A 23939-nucleotide genomic window follows, 5' to 3' on the forward strand; every position below is an offset into this window, starting at 1 on the left:
AGACATCTTTGCTTGTGAATGTTGACATGTTCATTTCTTTCTTTCTTTCTTTTTCTTTTTTGAAGCAGAGTGTCTCTGTCACCCAGGCTGGAGTGCAGTTGTGCTATATTGGCTCACTGCAACCTCCACCTCCCCGAGGCGATTCTCCTGCCTCAACCTCCTGAGTAGCTAGGATTACAGTCATATGCCACCATGCCTGGCTAATATTTTTATTTTTAGTAGAGATGGGGTTTTACTATGTTGACCAGGCCGGTCTCGAAGTACTAACCTCAGGTGATCTGCCTGCTTCGGCCTCCCAAATTGCTGGGATTACAGGCCACAGTGCCTGGCCTGCCATGTTCATTTCTAATAAGCCTAGTCTAGTGCTCATTTCATCCAGTCATTTCAGGACTATATATTCCTGAGATGATTTAGTGTAGAGGTTAAGGACATAGGCTTTAGAGCCAGAGAGGCATGATTTCTAGACCTGCCTCCAACACTATTTGTATGATCATTCCACCTTGCTGAAATTCCGTTTCCTATCAGATGCATATAGTAGTAATTCACAGGGTTGTGATAAGAAGGCAATGACACCTTATAGGTAAAGTATTTAGCAGAGGGCTTGATACAAATTAAGCATTCAACTTATCCCTGAAATGATGATAATTGATTGTGGAGTATCAGGGAAATGTAAACCGCTAAGCAGTTGTGTGTCTCACCTACATCTCACATTCTACTTGATGTCAAGGTAGATTTTATAGCATAACTGACCTGCAGTTATTTAGGATAGTTATGCAGTTAGTAGACTGTTCATATCCTTTTTCTCCTGTCATCAATTAACTGAATTTATTTGGTTTCAGCGTTTCCAGCACTCTGCCAAAGGTGGGTGGGATGTGTGGAAGAGAACAGTGTGACCTCCCATGGGCTTTATAAAGCAAAGATGTTTGGAGAAAAGTCTGTGTCACCCAGAGCCATTAGTGATAGCTTCTTGGAAGAGGTGATAGTCAAAGTGGGCTTGAGGGCAGGTAGAGTATAGAGGGGCAGTACACGAAACGTGTCATTCCTGGGTACTAGACGCAAAAAAGGGGGTTACATACCTTGTAACCAGCTTTCTCTTTTCACTCTAAACAGAAAGCAGGAGCAAAACTTAAGAGTCAGGAAGAACATGGTCTCTTCAGAAAAGACTAAAACTAGTCGATTGCAGCATAGGTCTGAACTGTGGAAGAGTAACATGCGGTCTACCGAGCCCTACTTGAGCCAGCCATTGTTTTGGACGCTTACATAGGGCACCTGTTTAGACAGCAATAGACCCATGTTGCCAAGTCAGTTTTCAAAGTTCAGCAAAAGGGTTCGGACTTGATCAAAAGCAATAAAGAGTCAAAAGTCCTTAGGAAAGGGAATAATATGATGAAAATGGTCAAAATGTGGTAGAACAGTCTGGAATGTGGAGAGTTGAGAGAATAGGAGAGGCTTTTTATAATGGTGCAAAGTGATGAGAGCCTGCATTAGATAATGTAATGGGATGACTGAATTCAGAGTCTATTTTGAAAGAAGGGTTGAAAGGACTTGGTGACAGACTGTCCCTGGGAGATGAGGAGTTGGTCATTGTTCAGTGATAGCAGAATGAGCCATAAGACCTTGAATAGAACATGGACCTCCAGGGGTCCTTAAATAAAGGAAGCAAGGTTTTGGAGAACACACACACACACACACACATATATGTGTGTGTGTGTGTGTGTGTGTGTGCGTGTGTGTGTGTGTGTGTGTTATTCCTCTAAAATACAATCACTATTTCTAGCCTATCATCAGAGTGCTTTGTAAGGTAATACTTAGCTAATGGTAACTCCTAGAGGCAGTAATGCTTATCTTTAATAAGCTAATGATATAATCAGTATTATTTCTAAACTGGGAATTTCAAAGAGTTAAAACTTCCTAAACTGGAAACTTCATGGAATTAGTTTTCTTAATAGAAAAAGTACAGAAGAAAAATATGAACCCCACCTCTTGGGTTATTTGAGAATCACGGGCCCTTCTCTGGTTAGAGGGAATTTAGAGTTGGACAAACATTAGGATTTCATATTAACTATTTGAGACTTTTCTTCATCTTCAGCTAAGCTAAAATCTGGCACACTCCTTGTAAATTTAGACCTTGGCTTTGGAATTCTGTCTTTTGCATTTTTTAGCACAGTTTTTTGTTTTATTTAGAAAGAGTCAAGAATACTGGTATCAGCTCAAGCTGGTAGCTTTTAACATTTTAAAAATTCTTTCAGTCCAGGCATGGTGGCTCATACCTATAACACCAGCACTTTGGGAAGCTGAGCCAGGAGGATCACTTGAGGCCAGGCAAGACCAGCCTGGGCAACATAATGAGACCTGCTGCTATAAAAAATAAAACAATTAGCTGGGCATGGTGGTGCATGTTTGCAGTCCCAGCTGCTGGGGAGCTTGAATGAACCATGATCACGCCACTGCACTCTGGCCCGGGTAACAAAACAAGACCCTATCTCAAAAAAATTCTTTCAAGCTATTAGAAATTTTTCATATCTGGACATTAATTAATTGTATGACACTTAAGTTTTTTTTTAAATCCAGAACCCATACCATTGGTGACTCTTTTAAATAATACTATTTTCTCCTCAAATATCAGGATGTTTTGTGTTGTAGGGAGAAATACGTGGAGTAGTTGCAATAGCTACCTTCTAATCTAATGCAACAAGTTGGGTATTATGTGAAGTCTTTTTGTGTTCATTTGTAAAACTGGCTCTCAGCAAAATTGTAGTGCAGGTAAAGTGGCTTTTTACTTATTTATTTTTTAAAGGTTAGTCAAGTGAAGCATTGGAGTAGAGAAGGAACAAAGGAATCTGTAACTGGTTGTGATCAGTTAGTTGTAAACACCATTGCACTTGGACCAGCCACAACATGCGTTTGTCACTGTCCTCTTCCTTCAACTTTTTCTGTCTTCAGTGTTATTCCCCACATCCTCCCGAGGATCTGAAGGGTTTATAGTAATCTATTCTCTCCACACTTTTAATCCTTGTTCTCTGGAATGACTCTACAAAGCCTCATTCACACTAAGCTGTAAATGAATATTGAGTTTACCTTTTTTACCTCTCTCTTTTTTTTTTTTTTTTTTGAGATGGAGTCTCACTCTGTCACCCAGGCTGGAGTGCAGCGGTGAGATCTTGGCGCACTGCAACCTCCACCTCCTGGGTTCAAGCGATTCTCCTGCCTCAGCCTCCCAAGTAGCTGGAATTATAGGCATGCACCATCACGCCCGGCTAATTTTTGTATTTTTAGTAGAGATGGGGTTTCCCCATGTTGACCAGTCTGATCTCAAACTCCTGACCGTAGGTGAGCTGCCCGCCTCGGCCTCCCAAAGTGCTGGGATTACAGGCTTGAGCCACTGCACCCAGCCCCACTCTCTGGCTTTTTCTTTTTTTGAGGGAGGGCATATTCACAGGGAACTCTGTAGGAAGTCAAGGGATAAAGTTCCCACTGGGGTTTTAGACACCAGGAACAAGGCATTTGGGAGAAACAGGCTCAGACAGTCATTATGAACTCTCTCGAATCACCTTCTGTCCCATCATGAGCTTACATTTAAAGCTGCCTTGGCATGCAGTGACAACATTCAGTCAAAAGTGCCTTAAGGGCAGAGTGGAAGGTGAGTGTCTCCTATATTTGCATTTCTGATGGAGCACAGAGTTGAGAACTATAGTAGAAACTGAATTATCAAATACTTATAAAATCAGCCAGGCACTGTCTGTAACCACTTGGGGTTTATTATCCTGGTGTCAAATGAAGAGTCTGAGATACCATAGGATTTATTGGTTGGAATGTATTAAAGTTGTGAAGAAAGACTAGAAAGGAGGTGTTTATTGAGTACTTAGGAGTAGTGCTTTGTTTTGATTTTTTGAGACAGAGTCTTGTTCTGTTGCCCAGGCTGGAGTGCAGTGGTGCGATCTCGACTCACTGCAACCTCCTCCTCCTGGGATTAAGCAATTCTATGCCTCAGCCTCCCAAGCAGCTGAGATTACAGGCCCATGCCACCACAACTGGCTAATTTTTGTATTTTTAGTAGAGACGGGGTTTCACCATGTTGGTCAGGCTGGTCTTGAACTTCTGACCTCATGATCCACCCGCCTCCCAAAGTGCTGGGATTACAGATGTGAGCTACCTCGCTTGGCCTAGTAGTGCTTTTATTCCCATCTTCTCATCAATTTAGTATTGGTTGCCACCCCACAGGAAGGTGTTATTCCACTCATTTTCACAGAAGTGGAAATAAATGTTTGCTAAGTGAGGTGAAATGACTTGCTTCCAATCATGCAATTAATAAACAGAAGCAGGGTTTCAAAGCCAGGTCCTTAGTACTGTTGTCACTTCATTACCCATTTGGAGGCAGAGTCCATGTTTTAAGTGAAAGCTCAAAGCTTCCTGATAACAAATATCTTTCCAAGGGCCATGGGGTTGATGGAGGAAGGTTACTTTTGGTATGTTGTGGTAGGAAAGGAGAAAAAAAGGGGTAAATTTTATTTGGTGGTATGCCGAAGAATAAATATACTTCCAATAGGGTCTTTTTTTTTTTAATTTCTTTATTTAGACAGGGTCTCACTCTGTCACCCAGTCTGAAGTGCAGTAGTGCAATCTTGGCTCACTGCAGCCTCAACCTCCTGGGCCCAAACAGTCCTCCCACCTCAGCCTCCTCAGTAGCTAGGACTAAAGGCATGTACCACTATGCCCAGCTTCTTGTTTATTTTATTTTATTTTATTTTATTTTTTTGAGACAGAGTCTCACTCTGTCACCAGGTTGGAGTGCAATGGCATGATCTTGGCTCGCCGCATACGCCACCTCCTGGGTTCAAGTGATTCTCCTGCCTCAGCCTCCCAGGTAGCTAGGACTATAGGCGTGAACCACCACGCCCAGCGAATTTTTGTATTTTTAGTAGAGATGGGGTTTCACCGTGTCGGCGAGGTTGGTCTCGATCTCTCGATCTCATGATCCACCCACTTTGTCCCCCCAAAGTGCTGGGATTACAGACGTGAGCCACCGTGCCCAGCCTTGTTTACTTTTTGTTGAGACAGCATCTCACTAGTTGCTCAGGCTGGGCTCGGACTCCTGGGTTCAAGCAATCTACTCATATCAGCCTCCCAAAGTGCTGAGATTATAGGCATAAGCCACTGTACCTGGCCCTAATAAGCTCTTTTTCAGAAAAGGCAGGTGCTTTTTGGACAGTGAGTGTGTTACAACCTAAGTCAGTCAAAATATTCTAACAACAGGATAAATTGATGACATTCACAAAATGATAGATACAATAATAGTGAATAGGTTAGCTTTTTCAAGAAACATAAAATTTGTCCTTGGCCAGGGACAGTGGCTCATGCCTGTAATCCCAGTACTTTGGGAGGCCAAGGCAAACAGATCATGGAGTCAGGAGATCAAGACCATCCTGGCTAATTCGGTGTAGCCTTATCTCTACTAAAAATACAAAAAGTTTAGCCAGGTGTGGTGGCAGGCACCTGTAGTCCCAGCCACTCGGGAGGCTGAGGCAGGAGAATTGCTTGAACCTGGGAGGCAGAGTTTGCAGTGAGCCGAAATCATACTACTGCACTCCAGCCTGGGCAACAGAGTGAGACTCTTTAAAAAAAAAAAAAAAAAATTTGTCCTTAACTAAATCAAGTCTCTTTTTGCAGAGCAAAACCAATCTATTGAGACATGATCTTGTTAGCCTGACAATTTTAGATACTGATTAAGATAACATCATGTTTATTAATTTATAAAGAATTGAAAATCTGTGGTGTCATACCAAATCTCACCTTTTTCCATATCTGTATTAATATTCACATCCATCTCTATAACTATACTTGTTATGGGCCCTGAAAATTCACTGTCTATTAAAGAAGTCACATCTCTAATGTTTAATAAGCAGGAAGCAAAGTTTTAAAAAGTGTTTGCTGTGTCTTAAAACTATGTGATACTCTAACAAGGACTCAGGTATCTAGAAATGAATTTTTTTTGATATATTAGGATTGTGCATTGGCCACCTTTTATCTCGTATTTTATTCCTAAAAATAAAATGTTAATTTCAATTTAGATTTTAAATAGAAGTACTTAAAACCTTTCACACATAAGTTAATTTTGTTTTTTCACAATCTTTCGTATGAAAAGTATTTGGAAGTAAATTCTTTTTGAGACAAGGTCTCACTGTCACTCAGGCTTGACGTGACCTCTGCTCACTACATCCTTGACCTCCCATTCTCAAGCAATCCTTCTGCCTCATCCTTGCAAGTAGCTAGGACTTCAGGTGTGCACCACCACGCCTGGCTAATTTTTTTGTATTTTTGGTAGAGACCGGGTTTTGCCATGTTATCCAGGCTGGCCTCAAACTGAATTAAAGCAGTCCTCTCACCTCAGCTTCCTAAAGTGCTGGAATTACAGGTGTGAGCCACTGCGCCTAGACAAAAGATTCTTAAATTCAGATTTAAATGAAGAGACTAAATCCACAAGACCTGAGGTTATGGCTGCATCAGAGAAATCTCCCTTAAGTAGCAGAGGGAGAACTCAGTAATTAGTCAGTGGCCTTAACCCTGTGTGTTGCCTTTGTATTCTTCAGATGATGAAGAATAATTCTCCACCTCCTGCCACTACTGACATAAATACACACACAGTTACCTTGTCTCCACATTGGCCATTTGATCGGGTTTATGGTGAAAAGGAATGAAAAGTAAACTTAATTATATTAAACATTCATTATTACTGGTTATTTCCTAGGTGCTGGGGTTTAGGCTAGTGATTTACATATACATTCCTTTATCAATAGCAAGTGTCTGAGGCAGCTAGTACCCTTCTCATTTTGCAGAGGAGAAAGCTGAGTCTCAAGAAGATTATGCCAGTTATTCACATTTACCAATTAAAAAGTGGCCAACCTGAGATTCAAATGCAAGTCTGTGTCCTACAGAATGTTGTACTGATCCGCTGTGTTCTGAGTGGTTAGGAGCCTTCATAGGCTAACAGTTGCCAGGAAAGTTTTTGTATAAGCCTCAGCACTGAAGCCACTGCCCAGATTCACTTGCCTTGTAAGTGTCAGTCTGTCCCTGCTGGCCTGCAGGACAATTTACAGGACACCAGCACTCAGAGGTCATACTACAGATAGAATCAATTACACAATTTGCAGGGTATGGTGCAAAATGAAAATGCAGGGCTCCTTATTCAAAAATTATTTAAAAATTCAAGGGCTGGGCATGGTGGCTCATTTCTGTAATCTCAGCACTTTGGGAGGCTGAGTGGGGCAGATCACCTAAGGTCAGAAGTTCAAGAGCAGCCTGACCAACATAGAGAAACTCTGTCTCTACTAAAAATACAAAATTAGCTGGACGTGGTGGTGCACACCTGTAATCCCAGCTACTCGGAAGGCTGAGGCAGGAGAATCACTTGAACCCAGGAGGCAGAAATTGCAGTGAGCTGAGATTGCACCATTGCACTCCAACCTGGGCAACAAGAGTGAAACTCTGTTTCAAAAAAAGAAAAAAGAAAAGAAATTCAAGACAGTATAGCAGAGCATTAAATTAAGCATGGGGCCCATCTGGAAGAAGCACTCTGTGCGATCACATAGCTTGAATGCCCAAGAAGCCAGCTGTAACTGCAGGAAATGTAGACAAATGTAGTGGATTCTGGGCAAGGCTGCCTCTTGTGTTCTGCTTGGGGAGTGGAGTGGGTTGGGAATGTCCTCTGGGTATGGCTTTTCCCTCTCCTGAGGACTTCTAAACACTTTTAAACTAGGATTTAGGACTTCTAAACCTACACCCTAGTTAATGTCTATGATGATGAGCACAGTGAGAGGGGGAGATGATTGATTCCAAAACCCAGTGAAGATGTTGCTTAGAACAGTGGTTCTGGCTTTGATGAACAGTGGTTCTGGCTTAGAACACTGTTCTGGCTTTAATGAAGTTTTCACCCCTCTGATATAAAGAAAGAAAGAAGGGTACGACAGTGAGGTGTTTTTGTTTTTGTCTGTAAAGTTAAATTTATCTAATATAATGGCTACTCCTTTATCCTATGATTGCCTTATGATTTTGGTGTTGAAATGTTCTCTTTATCATAAAGGAATACTTACGCTATTCGGTGGCTGTTTTTGAATCATCTTCACTAGCTAAATAAAAACCTGAGTGCTCTTAAGACATAATTCCCAATATTTTAGGGAATTCTTTTTTTGAGACAGAGTCTAGCTCTGTCACCCAGGCTGGAGTGCAGGGGCTTGATCTTGGCTCACTGCAACCTCCAGTTCTCACTGCAGCCTCCTAGGTTCAAGCGATTCTCCTATCTCAGCCTCCTGAGTGGCTGGGACTATTGGCGTGCACCACCACGCCCAGCTAATTTTTGTATTTTTAGTAAAGATGGTGTTTCACCATATTGGCCAGGCTGGTCTCAAACTCCTGACCTCAAATGATTCTCCTGCCTTGGTCTCCCAAAGTGCTAGGATTACAAATATGAGCCACTGCACCTGGTCAGAATATTTTAGGAAAAATTTTACTGGTTCATAAATGTGAGTCTGAGAACCTATTTACTAGTAAGTGAAGAAGAGCAGAGTGGTATGGTGGAAGAGCCCAGGCCTGGGGGACACACCTTAGTCTTACACGGCCACGGTGGCTTCTTTCTTTTTTTGGGGTCCTCATCTTTAGCTCTACTCTGAGGGAATTGTACCAGATGGTTGTCTAGTCCTTTCCAGCTTCAATATTCTCAGCTAACTGATTGCTAGCTCTCATTGCTAAATAACAGGGAGGATTTGGATTACAGACCCAATGTCTCCTATTTATTCACGTTATGGAGAAACACAGAGAAGACAATTGAAGAGAATCTACAAACAAAATAATCATGAAACCAACCCAACAGCTTCTCAATAGATGTTGAAAAGAGCCCATCATCAAATGTACTGTGGTACATCACAACGGTTGGGATACCAATAAGAAAGTTCTATCTTAAGGACATTGGCTTAGTCACGTTGTATTTGCCAAACAGGCAGTGAACATCTGTTTATATAAAAAATTTTCCTCTTCTTTCCTTTATATTTTATCATTTAAAAATTTTCTTAGGATACATTTCGCTTGGTCTGGTAAGTGTACAGTGCCATTTTGAAGAGGAAGCCTTCAAATTACTTCCTTAATGCATTAAAAAATATGATAAAGTGATTTGCTAATTTGCATGAGTCTCAGTCCCAGCCTTGTACATACTAGGCATCCAATAAATATTTGGTAAATAGATTTTAATAAAAATATACTTGCACTGTGATTTTGTCCCATTATAAACATATCTAGGAACTTTTTTTTTTTTTCCAGAAAAAGCTAAGTTTGCTAGAGGGTCTCTTGTACAGCTACTGTACAGTCTGCTTTGAGCTTCTGGAATTGTCAAAACAAACTTAACTGCTGTCAGGAACTCTGATCCAGTATCACTGTCAAAATGTTTTACAACGATTCAGCCAAATGTTTTTGGAACAGCTGTGCTGCTAGTCTGCCTGAGTCATTTTCCTTCTTTCCTTTTGGCCCAATCCAGTGATTCATCATCCTGTTTTTAGAATATTTGCCTATTTTTAAAACCAGTCAAAGAAGGCAGCCACTGTTTAAAAGTAAACACACCACACATCAACTTGGGGCAGCTTTGTAAGCAGCTTCACAAGCCCTGAAATTTCTGGCTGGTAGGGATGCCAGCTAAACCAGATGGCATCAAGCAGTGAAATACAGGCCTGGCTTTCAGACTTGGTAGGCTTCGTACATCTGTCTTTGGTTTTCTTGTTTCCGCTGCTATTTCCTGCTTGGGTTAATCCAACTTGATCCATTCTTCAACGAAAATCTGACATTTTATTTTGTTTGACTCTCTAAAACATCCATTGTATGTTGATTTCTATGTTAATCAATGAGACTTTTATTTCAACTCAAAGAGTTCAATCTGAAGCTACTTTATTTATCTGTAAAATTATCAGTATGGTCACATATGTGTGACTAGACATGGTGTGATTATAAATAAGGATGTAGATTTCTACAACGAGCCTCATTAAGTCTGTTGATACCAGGTGTTTGCTATTTACATTACTGTAGTAAAGTAAATGGATAACTTTTTTTTTTCTTTTTTATAATTAAGCAGGAAGGAGTGTGACTTCATAGGGGGCAAGGCGGATTAAGTCTCAGGAAGCCTTGAAGTTCATTCCTGGGTGTCTTCTAGAATTCTAGAATGTCTTAGCTGCTCTTGTACTTTACAGAAGTGGTGTCTCCTTCCAACAAGTGCCTGCTTGTCTATGATTATTAGGGTTGGGATGCACTAGTATAATATGTTCCCATTTATCTTTGCCAAATTATTTTGTTCTTGGACCCAATGAGCTAAAATGATTGTGATATCTAGGTTATTTACTGCAGTGAATGTAAATGCACTTAGGACCAAAATCAGTTTCACAAAGCCAAGGTTTTATAATGAAGCCTACCTCTAAAGGGTCAGTGGTGCCAAGTACATTATTTCTGCCTTTTGTCCAATTCTTTGCAAGTGTTGGGGTGGATTTAACAAGGCACAGTAATTGACAGAATTTCTTACTTCTAGTCTAAGTAGGAAGAGAGCATTCAAAGGGCCTGAGTATTGAATCTCAATTCCTCTGAGAGCTGTCCTCTAACCTGCAGTAAGAGGATTGGGAAATTTCTCAGTTTCTACTTTTTCTGTGAGCCAAAGTCAAGTGGTAACAGTGAATCTGTGGACAGCCATTGTCTAGCATAGGTGCGGCACAAAACAGATTCAAATTTGATGATGCATTGTTATTATATTAACCACTTTTAAATGGAAGTACTGTTACACTACACTTGACTAAAATATACCAGAGACTATTAAGTGATATGACCCTTGAGGGGTTTGGTCAAAGTGAATACCATGCTGGTTTAAATTATCTTTCTGGTGATTATCTTCAGTGCCTTCAATGCCTTAGATGCCAGAAACGCCTTGTGTGCTGCATTTTATTCTGGATTGTACATCAGTGCATTGGGAGAGGATACTTATTTCTACATATCACTTCCTCTAGTTCAAAAAGAACATCAACCTGTTTTTATCAAGAAATTTGGTGATGACTATGAAAACATAGAAACTATATTTTCTTGCTTTATTATACTTTATAATAGCTTTAATTTTTAAATTATTTTTTACCTTATATTTTGCATACATACTGTATATATATGTACTATATATGTATATGTATGTATACTGTATTATGTATGTGCACTGCATATGTATATATGTCAATGTATATGTACTATGTACTGTATAGGTATGAGTACTATATGTATAAGTATACTATATATGTAGTATATGCACTGTATTTGTACTGTATATATATGTGCACTGTATATATGTACTGTATGTATATATGTACTGCATATGTATATGTACTATACTGTATATATGTGCATGTGTACCATATATGTATTATATATGTATGTATTGTAACTGTATATGTACTGTATATATATCTGTGCTGTATCTGTACTATATATATGTATATGTGTATTGTATATGTGTATGTTGTATTGTGTACTGTATATGTATGTATGTGTGTACTGTATATGTATCTCTGCTATATCTCTATTATATATACATGTTTATGGGTACTGCATATGTATATGTATACTGTATATGTATCTGTACTGTATCTCTATTATATATGTATATTGTATGTATGTATGTGTACTGTATGTATATATGTACTGTATATGTATCTTAACTGTATGTATATGGGTACTGTATATGTGCTGGGGTAGGGATTGGAAATGAGTGGCCAGTGTATCCTTAGAGCCAGAGAGTACCTGGAGATAATGGAGGTTCTGCTTTCTAGCACCAAGGCTGGGTCAGCACTATGTTCTTGAAGAGATTTGGGGGTGACTTGGATATTTTAACCCATATTTTGGCCAGGTTTCCTCAAATGCTTCTTAGAGCTGAATCTTTTGATCCAGCAACAGCTGCCTATTGCCAACCAGTCAGTGTAAGCACGTTAGGAGGTCTTTCTGGACTCTGGGCTCTGGCGCTCCCTAATAAAGCTGTGAATTCTGCTGCAGGGTAGGAGTGCTGCCTGGTGTATTGGAAAGAAACGCCCCCTTTGGGTTGCTGCCTGTTTCTCTTTGTAACCCAGAACGAGTTTCTGGTTAACTGCCTGTTAGTGTGGTTTGTGGTAGGAGCAGACAGCATTACCATCACAGCTTGCAGCACTTGGAGTCATTCAGAGCAGAACAAATGCCTCTACTTTTCACGAACATGTTCTTCTGTCCCATTGAGGTCCTTTCGGCCACCTCATTAGCACCTTGTTAAAGCATCTTCTTGCATATCATATTTTTTGGTTTTGGCCAATGTAGGAGTACCGAAAGACGAGCAGTCCTTCTTAATTGGAGAGCTACCAGCCTGGAGATTTGAGGATTCTGATATTTGCTTGTAAAATTTTGTTCAGGCCAAGTAAGCTCTCCATGCATCTGTGTGTATAGAAAATGAGCAAAATTGTCCTTTACATTCTGTGTGTCCCCAACTGAAGTGATGAAAATGACTGACACAGTAGATAATGATGGTCTAACTATGGGGGAGTCCAAGGACGGTTTCAGCAGGGCACCTCTTATACAAGGAAGAGCTCTATAGTGAAGAATCATTTTATTTTCATGTTTTAGATGATACACCCCCTGAAGACGCCATTCCTTTGGTCTTTCCAGAATTAGACCAGCAGCTACAGGTAAGGATTTTTCTAAAGTCTCTCTTCTTCCCTCCTCAGTATGATAAAGTGTAGCGAGCTGGGTGGAGAGTGGCTTGACTGGGGGGACTGACTTGGACACAGAATGTGGGGCTTTGAAGTCATCAAGGATTCCATTTCTAGAGCTCCAAAGTCAGGCTGAAGCCCTCATGGAATATTTGGGTATGGCACGAGGACATCAAGTGCTTATAGTGTAAACTGGCTCCTATTTTTAAGGAGTTCTGGAGCCTGGGCAAAGGATGGGTCCCTGCTCTACTTTGGTATGGCTGTCACCAGACCATTGCAATTTTGGCTGTGTTTGGAGTTAGTGATTTAGTGATAAACTCCACAAAGTAAACTTTTCATGCTTGCCAAGACTTTGGAATAACCTTCCTTTCTGTATTCCCTGCCCTTTCCCCAGTTCTCTGACAACTTTTAATGGAATACAATTAAGTTAAACCTTCTGAAAACTGTCTTGTTGGACCCATGAAAAAATATTTTATAAACGTAGTTTCTGAATGATCTGTCTAAAGATATTTTAATACACCAGAATTATTTGAAAGGAGCTCACTTATGATATTTTAATTTTCTTTAGATTATCCACGATGATTCCAGGCAAAAATGGCTTTCAGAGAGGTTCTGTGTAAAATACCTGGATACTGACCTTGGGCCAGCCATTCACTTGAATACTTAACTTTGTAGTCACATTTAGGCAAGTCTAATTGGGGGTCTTGAATCCTTTACACAGACATTTTGCTTGGCCACCACTTTTTTTTCTCTGATATATTGATTTTGAAAGTCTTTAGGAGGGGTTTGTAACCTCCAGTTCCCAACAGGTCTTTACATACCCTATTGTCATATACACAGCAGCTTTTCCCATTTGTGGGTGTGCCATGTGTCCTAAGGTCATTTGAGTTTGGGATTCTTATTCCTGGACAGCCCTCAACAGAGGTGGAAGAAGAACCAAGAATGAGCCCTTCTACAAGCCAAGATAGTGTTCCCTTTTGTTTGCTTCTGTTCTTACCTCAGTGCACAGTGCACTGCGTTAAAAAACCTGGGAGCAACCAGGTCAGCTTTGAAGAGCTGGTGTTCTACTGCCAGGGTGCCCTCTAAAAACCAACTGAGAGGGACTTAGGTGTGATCTGGCCGCTTGGAGAAGTCCTTATTCTCACCTTTGTAGCAGTCTAGGGCATTGTCTTAGCTTTCCAACAGAAAGCTGCTCAACAGAGCACTATCAATTATGTAGGTATTACTGAAAATTGTATAGGGAGTTGGAGGGTTACCCTAATCACCATACAGCTGTCAAAAGAGCTCTGTCATCCCCTAAACATTACTCTCTAGCTATCAGCCATCGTATATCCTTCTTTTTCTATCCTCCATGCAGGGTCCTCAACCCAACTCTCCTGGTTTCTGATATCTAACCATAGTCTCTCCCTCCCCTACCCCCACCAATATCTCTTATTTTCAGCATGAAAGCATCAAGTACAATTCAGCTCTCCCTCTGCCTGCCTATCTCTCTTTCTCTCTCTCTTCCTTCCTTCCTTTCCTTTCTCTCTCTCTCTTTCCTTCCCTCCTTCCTTCCCTCCTTCCTTCCCTACTTCCCTCCCTCCCTTCCTTCCTTCCTTCCTTTTCTTTCTTTTCTTTTGACAGAGTCTCCGTCTGTCACCCAGGCTGGAATACTATGGTGTGATCTTGGCTCACTGCCAACTCCACCTCCCTGGTTCAAGTGATTCTCTTGTCTCAGCCTCCCAAGTAGCTGGGATTACAGGTGTGTGCCACCACACCTGGCTAATTTTTGTACTTTTAGTAGAGATGGGGTTTCGTCATGTTGGCCAGACTGATTTCAAACTCCTGATCTCAAGTGATCCACCTGCCTTGGCCTCCCAAAATGCTAGGATTGCAGGTCCCGGCCTGCATTTCCTTCTGGTCTGCTCACACTGCAAATAATGGTTCTTGCTTAGGTTCTGTTCTCACAGAAAGGCTATGTGCTTCTGGTGGTGTAATTGGGATTACCATTGAAAGTAATGCCATTGGCCAAGTGCTGTGGCTCACACCTATAGAGGCTGAGGCGGACAGGTAAGATCAGCCTTGTCAATATAGTGAAACCCTGTATCTACTAAAAATACAAAAATTAGCCAGGTGTCTTGGCACATGGCTGCAGTCCCAGCTACTCAGGAGGCTGAGGCAGGAGAATCACTTGAACCTGGAAGGCAGAGGTTGCAGTGAGCTGAGATCACACCACTGCACTCCAGCCTGGGCAACAGAGCAAGACTGTCTCAATCAATCAATCAATGAAAGTAATGGCTAAAACTCACTTCTTTTACACCAACCCATTAGCTATTTTTTACCATAGTCACATTTTTTCCTCTTTATTCTATGGTCATGTCAAAGCTATTATGGAAATCAGGTGAAAATAAGGAGTAAACATGTTTTGAAAATAAAACAGTAAAAGCATATTCAGGTTCTTGTTCACTCCTCAAATTATGGATCATGAATTCTACTTTTTCGTATTGGAACAAAATTTTTTCCTTTGGGAACTTTAATGGTTTTTTCTGGCTTGTGGATCTTCTCCACAAGACTCAAAGAAGCTCTGGCAATTATCCAGATAATCTTTCTGTTAAAGCATTGCCAGGTCCATTTGAATTTTATAGCTTTAATTCCATTTGACATATATTAGAAATTAAGTCTATTTAATTATTTTACTCCAATGAAACCATTTCATATTCATTGATCTTTAATGAATTAGGCAGTTGAGAGAGTGGTTTCTGGCTTGGGGTTTTGCATTTTTTTTCCCTCTTAAAGTATGGTATTCCTTTATCTCTTTGTGAATGGAGAGAATGTTACCAGCAATACAACTAAACACATTTCAGTAAGTGCTTGTTTGTTGAGTGAAGCGTAGGAGTGAGTGTTGCAAACATTTAACAGTTGTCAAGGCATTTGGGTAGGGTTGCCTCTGTCTAGAGCTGTTGCCTGTTATCTTTATTCTGTATTCTAGGGCGTGAGTGACTAAAGAGCAAGACAGTGATGGTTGGGAGGAGAAATCTAACAGAAAATGACATCTGAAAGCAGATTTTTATTTCTATGCTTAGCATAAGCATATACATTTAAGCCTTCTGTAGCAGGAAGTCTCTGTATTGAAAGCAATGAAAATGCTTTATATATAAAAGGAACAATCTATTACACAGAGCAGGCCATCTTTATAGTCAGTCCTATGTGCTTTCATCACACAGTAGTGGCTCTTGGAATTTTATCGACTATCATAATCCACTGTGGAAGAGTAAAAGTCTAGTTCAAAAGCATGTGAAGTGCCTTGTGGTTGCAACTATTTGCTTGAACTGAGTCTTGATTACCTCTATCAGAATCTTAAACATTTTATTGGTGAAAAATGAATGATGCCAGGTATTACCAGCCCCATTCTCTGCAAAACCTCGGATTTAAATCCCACTGAAGCGCACTGAGTACCTATTAGGCAACAGCTGTTTCCCTACATATGATCTCATTTGATCCTTGCAATAATTAATAAGCTATTATGTCTCCACTTTACAGATGAGAAACTTGAGGCCAAATTTTGGTCAAAATACATTTACTATTCCTCTCTTTCCCTTATGCTTTTTAAGGAACATACAAGCTGCTTAAATTACTTTGATAAGTGGAAATTTTTTGTTTGTTTCTGGTTTGCACGGTTGCCATAATGTGGTTATAGAATAACCTTGTAAAATCTGTTCTGACTTTCTGACATCCATTACACATGCTTTGGTAGTTTATAAAATGCTGCTATCAAATAGCTTTTTGGTAGATACTCTATCACCAATTTGACTCCCAGGATTTTTCTGTTGTTTTTGCCAAGAATGTGGACATGTTTGAGCATGTAATTCATGGTGCTTCTATTTTCACAGAAGCCAAAAAAAGCCTTGTGCAAGAATAGCAGTGGCAAACATTTCTGTTGATGTCTCTATTAATGCAAAATATTGAGCAAGAGATCTCAGGGGAAGGTAGGTGTTAAAATGAACATCTCTTTATAATGTTCGTTTGTGGGGCTTGAGCCTCCGTCCAGGGGTAGGTGGAAGGTCAATTCTATTTGTGCAGATTCCTTTCTTCGGACTAGGTTTCTAAATTTCCCGTGTCCATCAGGGACACTATTTGAGCAGAGCTAGTATAGATGATATAGTTAAAAGAAAGGAGGTCCAATTCTATGTCCATTTCTAAGAATGAATGAAAAATCACTACTCTCTTTCTTTTTAATTTTTTTAGACAAAGTCTTGCTCTGTCACTCAGGCAGGAGTGCAGTGGCATGACCATGGCTCACTGCAGCCTCGAACTCCCAGGCTTAGGTGATACTCTCACCCCAGCCACTTGAGTAGCTGGGACCACAGGTGCATGCCACCACACCTGGCTAATTTTTGTATATTTTACAGAGTTGGGGTTTTGCCATGTTGCCCAGATTGATCTCAAACTCCTGGGCTCAAAGGATCTGCCCTCCTCAGGCTACCAAAGTGCTGAGATTACAGGTCTGAGCCACCGTGCCCAGCCATTACTTTTCTTCAGGTCTCAGCTTCTTTCTGGTTGAGCTGTCTCTCTCTCTTCTAAAAGATAGTGGAATCCTTTCATAGTCCCAGGGTTTGGGTCAAGACCAAGCCTGTCTTACTGCTTAAGCATGCTTTGACTTACACATGATCCAAAACTATGCTATAATGTGGTCTTAACTGCACTGGAATGAGAAATAAGTTTCATTGTCAGGTAGAGGGCATGGTAATTAGGATTGTAATAAACATCCTAATGAGAATGACAATGACCAAAGCATGGGCATTTGCACTGGGTTGGCTGGATTTGGATCTCAGCTAAATTGGTGATTTCCAGCATGTTATTTACTCTCTCAAAAGCTCACTTTTCTCAACTGCAAAGTGGAGACAATATCAATCTCACATTATTGTTGTGGGAATTAAATATGGTAATGAGTAGATCTAGCACAGTCCTTGACAAAATAATTGCTCAATTAATGTAAATTTCCTTCTCTGGTGAAATTACTTATTGAATGAAATACTTAAAAGTTGGTAATTTTTGCTCATTTCGGCAGCACATATACTAAAATTGGAAAAGTCGGTAATTTATTTTTATTCATGTAAAATGAAATAAAAGCATCTCCTTGGATTTTCAAATTAGGGATAGAAGTTCCGATGCCCTCTTCTTTTCATTAAGCCAAGATGCTTCGAAAACAATATGACTTTTTTTTTTTTAAACAAAATTGAGCAATAGCTTCAATCCCTCCTAAAGTCCTCCCATCTCATCTTAGATGACAGTGACAGGTGTCTCTGTGGTACACACTGAACTAAAGAGTTTGATAAGTCCAGAAACTGATGTCACCTCCACAAATAAACAATTTCGTAGCTACAGTTTGTACCATAATATCTCGTTATCTGAGCAGCCTCTCCAGAAACTTCTTTTAGGTTTTGCATCAATATATCACTTGATATCTGAGAAATGAAAATGATAGAAAATGAAGAGGTCTAGCATTCCAGGATTCTGCTACTTTGTCCTTAACATCCGTCTGGAAATGTGGTTAAGATATATTCTCCTAGAGAGCACCAGACATAGCTGACATTGCAAAGTATCTTATACTGTAGTTTTTTCTTGACTGCTATGTCCACACAGAAAACACATATAGATACTTTGGAGCTTTTCAATAATGCCTTGAATTGTTTGTTTTTGAGAAGCTCAGTCATCATTTGTGTATGGCTCGTTCAAAAAGTTTGCCATTCTTGTATTCTTTCTCCTTTTGATATTGCTTATGTCAACAGAGATGACTTAAATATCCTTTACTCCAATGTAATATGATGTATAAGTTCTGTAGTATAATTGCTGGTGCTTAACTTGTACTATAATGTAGATACTATATAAATGTCAGTTCTTAAAATATTTAAAATTCTAAGATAATAGAGTTTTAAAATATCGAAATCAGCATGGACTGTGTTTTCCTCTCAGTTTTAACAAACGATACTTGCTAATTTTAAGACACTGAAATGTAATGTAAATTTAAGTCAGACACCCCCATCTTTCTCCAAAGTAGGTAACCCTGAGAATCAAGGAATAAATACAAAGACTGCTCGGGGAGTGTAGAATGTTTAGCTTCCTAAATATATCTCCTGTGTGGGAAGCTTGGATAGGAAAATTAAATTCTTACATTTTTGAAGAGGATGGGGCCAGTAGTACACGCAGAAGCCAAGTAGAAAACGGAAACGCCTAAGCTGGCTTTGCTCTTAGCGGAGGGTTGCTTGGCTGGGTCCTTCCCCATGGGGCCTTTTCCAGGGAGTGGAATCCACTTCGGGAGGAGCTTGCTATGACCCGACGGCTCAGGCAGAGAGCAGAATAGCACCGTGTGGCTCAAGCCGGCATTCTTGGAACGGGACCCTGCGGTTTCTCTCTTATTTCATCTTGTTAAATCGGTCCCGATAATTGGGGCGGATACCAGAGATAGTAGCGGCTCCTTCACTCTGCACTGCCATGAAATATAAAGCCTTCACAAGCTCCATCCTCAGGCAGCAGCGGGAGGAAGCGGAGACGGAGGAAAAGGGGGTGAGGAGGAAGTGTCTGTCTCCTGGGCTGTGACCTCATCCAAGCCCTGATCTGTGCCTTGGAAACCTGTGTTTCAAGGTTGGCTTGAGGCACTGTTGGGAGAATGTCTTAATTTCACCTCCTTAGAACTGGCTGTGTTGAATAGTAGACCAGATACGATGGCATTGAGTGCATCTGGAAAGTGGCTGCTGTGACCACGCAGAATCTGTGCTCTAGTACATTAGCAGTATCCTTATCTTCAGTTTTTCAACTCAACTGTCGTTGGATTCCTTTTCTTTGGAATGCGATATCTCGTACTTTAAGCAGGAAGGTGGGATAAGTGTATCCAAAGTATGGGAGGATGTAGCATCATTATGGAGAAAATGAAGGATTTTTTTTCCTCCTGTTGTGAAAAAAATTGACTATCAACATTAAGAGTTTATTTATCGTACATCCATTCCCAGCATGGGCTTATAACTATGAAAATCTCTCTGACAAGAATAGTTAAAACCAAGCAATGAGAATTGAAATAGTGTTACTTTTATTCCAAGAAGCTAACAGATTTTTTTTTAAATCTAGTTACCCACAGGTATTCTTTTAAGTTATTTTTCAGTTTTTAATTTGAGCATGTGTTACATAAACCCATATACAGCCAATTAATTCATGAGTGCCAGTATTTTACGTGTCATGTTACTTAAGTGTACTGGTATTCCATTTTTAAACTGGAAGCCTGATTCTTGAATTCAAGGAATTGATTTCTTCAGGCAGAAGCTTATGTTTGATTAATACTGTTGGCCACTTATTGTCTCTTATTTTGAGGGATTACCCTTCAAAAGGTAAGGTAAGAGAGGATCACCTTCAGTCAGGACCTGATGATATAACACACATACACACATTATATCACAAAGCAATGAGAGTTATTCTGTCCCACAAAGAACAACAAATCACATTATTCCGCAGTGCCACTTTTTATATTAAGTATAAAACCTGAATATCTTAGTACTTGTACTCACCAGAATTCCTGCTGGGACAAGAACCACATATATTTAAGCAAATTCTTTGATCAGTTTCATGGGCTGCTGTAAATGGCCAATGATGTCAACTGCCTTCTAAGAACAGTGGATTCTGCGGACCCAAAGGCACTTTGATTTGCCCAACAATGTTTGGGTTACCAGTGAAGGGCTTGAGATGATAAAGGAATGAGAAACTTGAAGTTCTCTGGGCAGAAATTATTTGGGAAGGAGAGAAAGATTGGTTTCAAAAGGAGTGAGCCTCTCCTAGGGAACCCTGGTAGCACTGCTTAGAAAATGGGCTAGAGACAGCAGAAAGGTTAAAAAATGCATATGATAAAATTTACCATCTTAACCATTTCTAAGTGTACGGTTTGGTAGTGTTAAGTATATTTACATTGTTGTGCAACCAATCTACAGAACATTTTCATCTTGCAAAATAGAAACTCTACCCATGAAACAACAACTCCTTATTTCCCTCTTCCTCTGGCAACTAATAAGAGAATTTTACAATGTTTTGGTGGATTATGCAATATAACCTTCCTATTTGCTTAAAAAAGAGAAATCTGTATTGCTCTTTAATGGTTCCATACAAACTGGGAGAATTTGATGTGGTGCTGAGTTATATGTCAAGTTGAAGGCTCGGTTTTCAGGATCTAAAGGACAAAATGGCACCTGGAATCTTTGTACTTCTTGAAAACTGGATATGAAGTATTTGGGGCTTATTCTTTTCTGATTGTCCCTTCCTTATGATGGGAAGTATTGAAAATATTATTATATATAGATAGCATGATCATGCTGCTGAAAGCATATGTGGATGTCTTAAAATATGTACTACCTGTCATCATGTACTCTTAACGGTACAATCATACTGCCTGTAGAAAATAACATCTCTGAATTTCCCACAATTAAGAGGTGCCAATAATAAAAAAAAGAACAAATGACAACATTTCCCACTTAGTAAAAAGCATTACGTGTCAAGCTGGGGGTGAGCCGGGGAAGGCCTCTCTCTTCCCAAGAAAGTTATTAGTGTACTTTTGCTTTTAAATTCTAGCAGCAAAAGACATATCTCCCTTTACATGGCTGCTCTCTGTGTTCTCTTAAAGCTGTGAATCCTTTCTTCAGAGTTCTAGAACTTTTTGGCTGTCATGTAGTTAACTATGCTGAATTCATGGTTCAGGTACCTACATGTACTGAGTTCTTGTTTCAACTGAGTATAGTCCGTCTGATGTTTGTAAGAAGAGGATATGATGTGTAGAGTCTTAGGGCCTTCCAGGAGACAAATCCTTTAACAGGGCACAGATGATTTAACAGCTTGGCTATGGTGCCCAGAATAAATTGCTTTCATTCTCCTTACTGTTATACCTGGTAAGTTGCCAGTGTAACAGGTGAAAATTGATGAGTGGGTAGCAATTTCTGGGGCACAGACTGGTGGAGCCAGGAACTCTGAATTCCTTTGGCAACAGCTTTATCTCATGGGGCGAATTATGTTGTGGTACTACTGTGCTTTATTTTTCAATTTAATCCTGTGTAGAAAGGGATAATGGTTCCACAGGCTGAGTTTATGCTGTGAATGTGTTCACAGGACAGTAGAGAAAGATGCTACCTAATATGATTATTGTTAGATTTTCCATGAACTGGGACATAACAGTTGTTCCACGTGAAGGTAAATTTGATCAAAATCTATTTAGAATTTTATTTCCTTTAAGCATCTCTACTCAGAGGCCTCATGATAAATAGGAAAGGTCATCTTATCTATCAATCAGACAGTAAACTTTATTGAATTTCTATTGCATCCTGGGAGGCATCACTAAATATGACACCCACAGAAATCTATATCCTTGAAGAATATAACAAGAGGAACAAATAGTAAAAAATTCATGAGTTCTCAATTTCCTAATATAAAATTAGTGACAATATGACCTTGTCAGACACTTAGTTTATACATATATATATATGTTAAGAAAGGATAAGATTGAAGAGCCTATTTTTTAATAAACTGATATTTTTTGGATTTTATATACTTTTTTCTATAAATAATTTAAAAGGGTGATTAAGAAAACTCTTAACTAGTATTGCTAAAAGTAGTATATATATATATATATATATATATTTTTTTTTTTTTTTTTTTTTTTTTTTTTTTTTTTTTTTTTTTTTAGATGGACTCTTGCTCTGTCACCTAGGCTGGAGTGCAGTGGCATGATCTTGGCTTACTGCAACCTCCACCTTCTGGGTTCAAGCGATTCTCCTGCCTCAGCCTCCCAAGTAGCTGGGACTACAGGTGCGTGCCGCCATGCCTAGCTAATCTTTGTATCTTTAGTAGAGACAGGGTTTCATCATGTTGGCCAGGCTGATCTCAAACACCTGGCCTCAAGTGATCCACCTGGCTTAAAAGTAGTACAGTACTTTTAATCACACATTACTAAACAAGAAATTAGAGTAATAAGCTTGGGGAAAACTAGTTCTTTAAAAATAATTCCTAGAAGTAGGGTTTTCAGGACAGTTCGCCCTGCTGACCTTTGTCTCTTTCATGGATGGGAGAAAAAGAGAGACATGAATCTTACAAGGATGCTTTTTTTTTTAGAGGGAGGGAGATCTGGCCTTTCTTACAGGTTTGTTAATCCTTGCAAGCATTATCTCTGGCTCAGCATCTTTCTTTAGGTCAGATGCATTTCTCAGAAGAGAGCCTTTCTTCTCTACTCTGCAAGATGAGATTTTGCCTCCTGGCTACAGAAACAGAAAGCAAAGGGTAATTGAAACAGACTACTGAACTATTTTCCTACCACTGCTCTCCTCCAAAGCAGAGCCTAAGATTTCTGGGGTGTCTTGCAGAATCCTTGGGAGACTTATTTTTACTCCATCACATGGCAGGTAACTGACATGTAATGGATTTCAGGACTGTGGCTCAGACCTGAGATGCCCATGAATGACACTGGGAGATGAATGTGGGGAATATCTGTCCACTGCTCTATTTCAGTCAAATAGAATCAGCTGAACTCTGTTGAACGTTGACTAACAATGTTGTTCTCACGTGAACAAAAGAGCGAGAGAGAGAAAGCCTTCCTTTAAAGAACATCAGCAGAGCAAAATGGTTGGTAATTTAACCTGACGCAAAGACATGAACTAATTTCTTGTTGTTTGTGAAGCCCCTGCCACCTTGTCATGACTCCGCGGAATCCATGGAGGTGTTCAAACAGCACTGCCAAATAGCAGAAGAATACCAGGAGGTCAAAAAGGAAATCGCCCTGCTTGAGCAAAGGAAGTAAGTACCTACCCCTCAGCGCTCTACATCTGAGCACTGCCTACTGGGCAAGGACCAGGGGCAGTGGGCAGGGGACAGGCTGAGTATGAGGGTGAGAGGGAGGCAAGGGGGTTATAGCAATGATTCAGTGGTGCTATTGGAGATGAAGTGCTTTACTTTATGGAGTAGCAAAAGGAATACCAGGAATGCTTCCCAGTCAAAACTTAATTTTTTAAATTAGAAATTTTAGTTCAGGAAATTAAAAATGCCAAAATACCACCCAAAACCACACTACATTTTCTGTAAATATGCCCAGAAGCCACAGAGCACTGTGGTTCGGTGTGAATTTTAATTACTGCTTAAATGATGGTGTTCCCACATCACATGAAGAAGCCACTGGGATAGTTCTTTGAAATAACATAAATGGATTCG

The 23939-nt window shown here is 40.0% G+C and overlaps 1 protein-coding gene across 4 annotated transcripts in view; it reads left to right on the forward strand.

Moving 5' to 3' along the window:
* MAP3K7CL (MAP3K7 C-terminal like) overlaps positions 1–23939 on the forward strand; it is a 48312-nt gene that overhangs the window by 14746 nt on the left and 9627 nt on the right. For 3 of the 4 annotated variants that reach the window (XM_037743252.1, XM_017541930.2, XM_017541931.2), the window contains exons 3-4: positions 12649–12710; positions 23413–23528. In XM_037743252.1, coding sequence (XP_037599180.1) covers positions 12649–12710; positions 23413–23528 — 178 coding nt within the window. Of the gene's footprint in view, positions 1–12648; positions 12711–23066; positions 23138–23412; positions 23529–23939 lie in introns of those variants that run through there. The other variant, XM_037743253.1, reaches the window with a different exon arrangement.

Source organism: Cebus imitator, unplaced genomic scaffold (genome assembly GCF_001604975.1).
Source record: "Cebus imitator isolate Cc_AM_T3 unplaced genomic scaffold, Cebus_imitator-1.0 Scaffold138, whole genome shotgun sequence".
In the NCBI taxonomy this organism is placed as follows: domain Eukaryota; kingdom Metazoa; phylum Chordata; class Mammalia; order Primates; family Cebidae; genus Cebus; species Cebus imitator.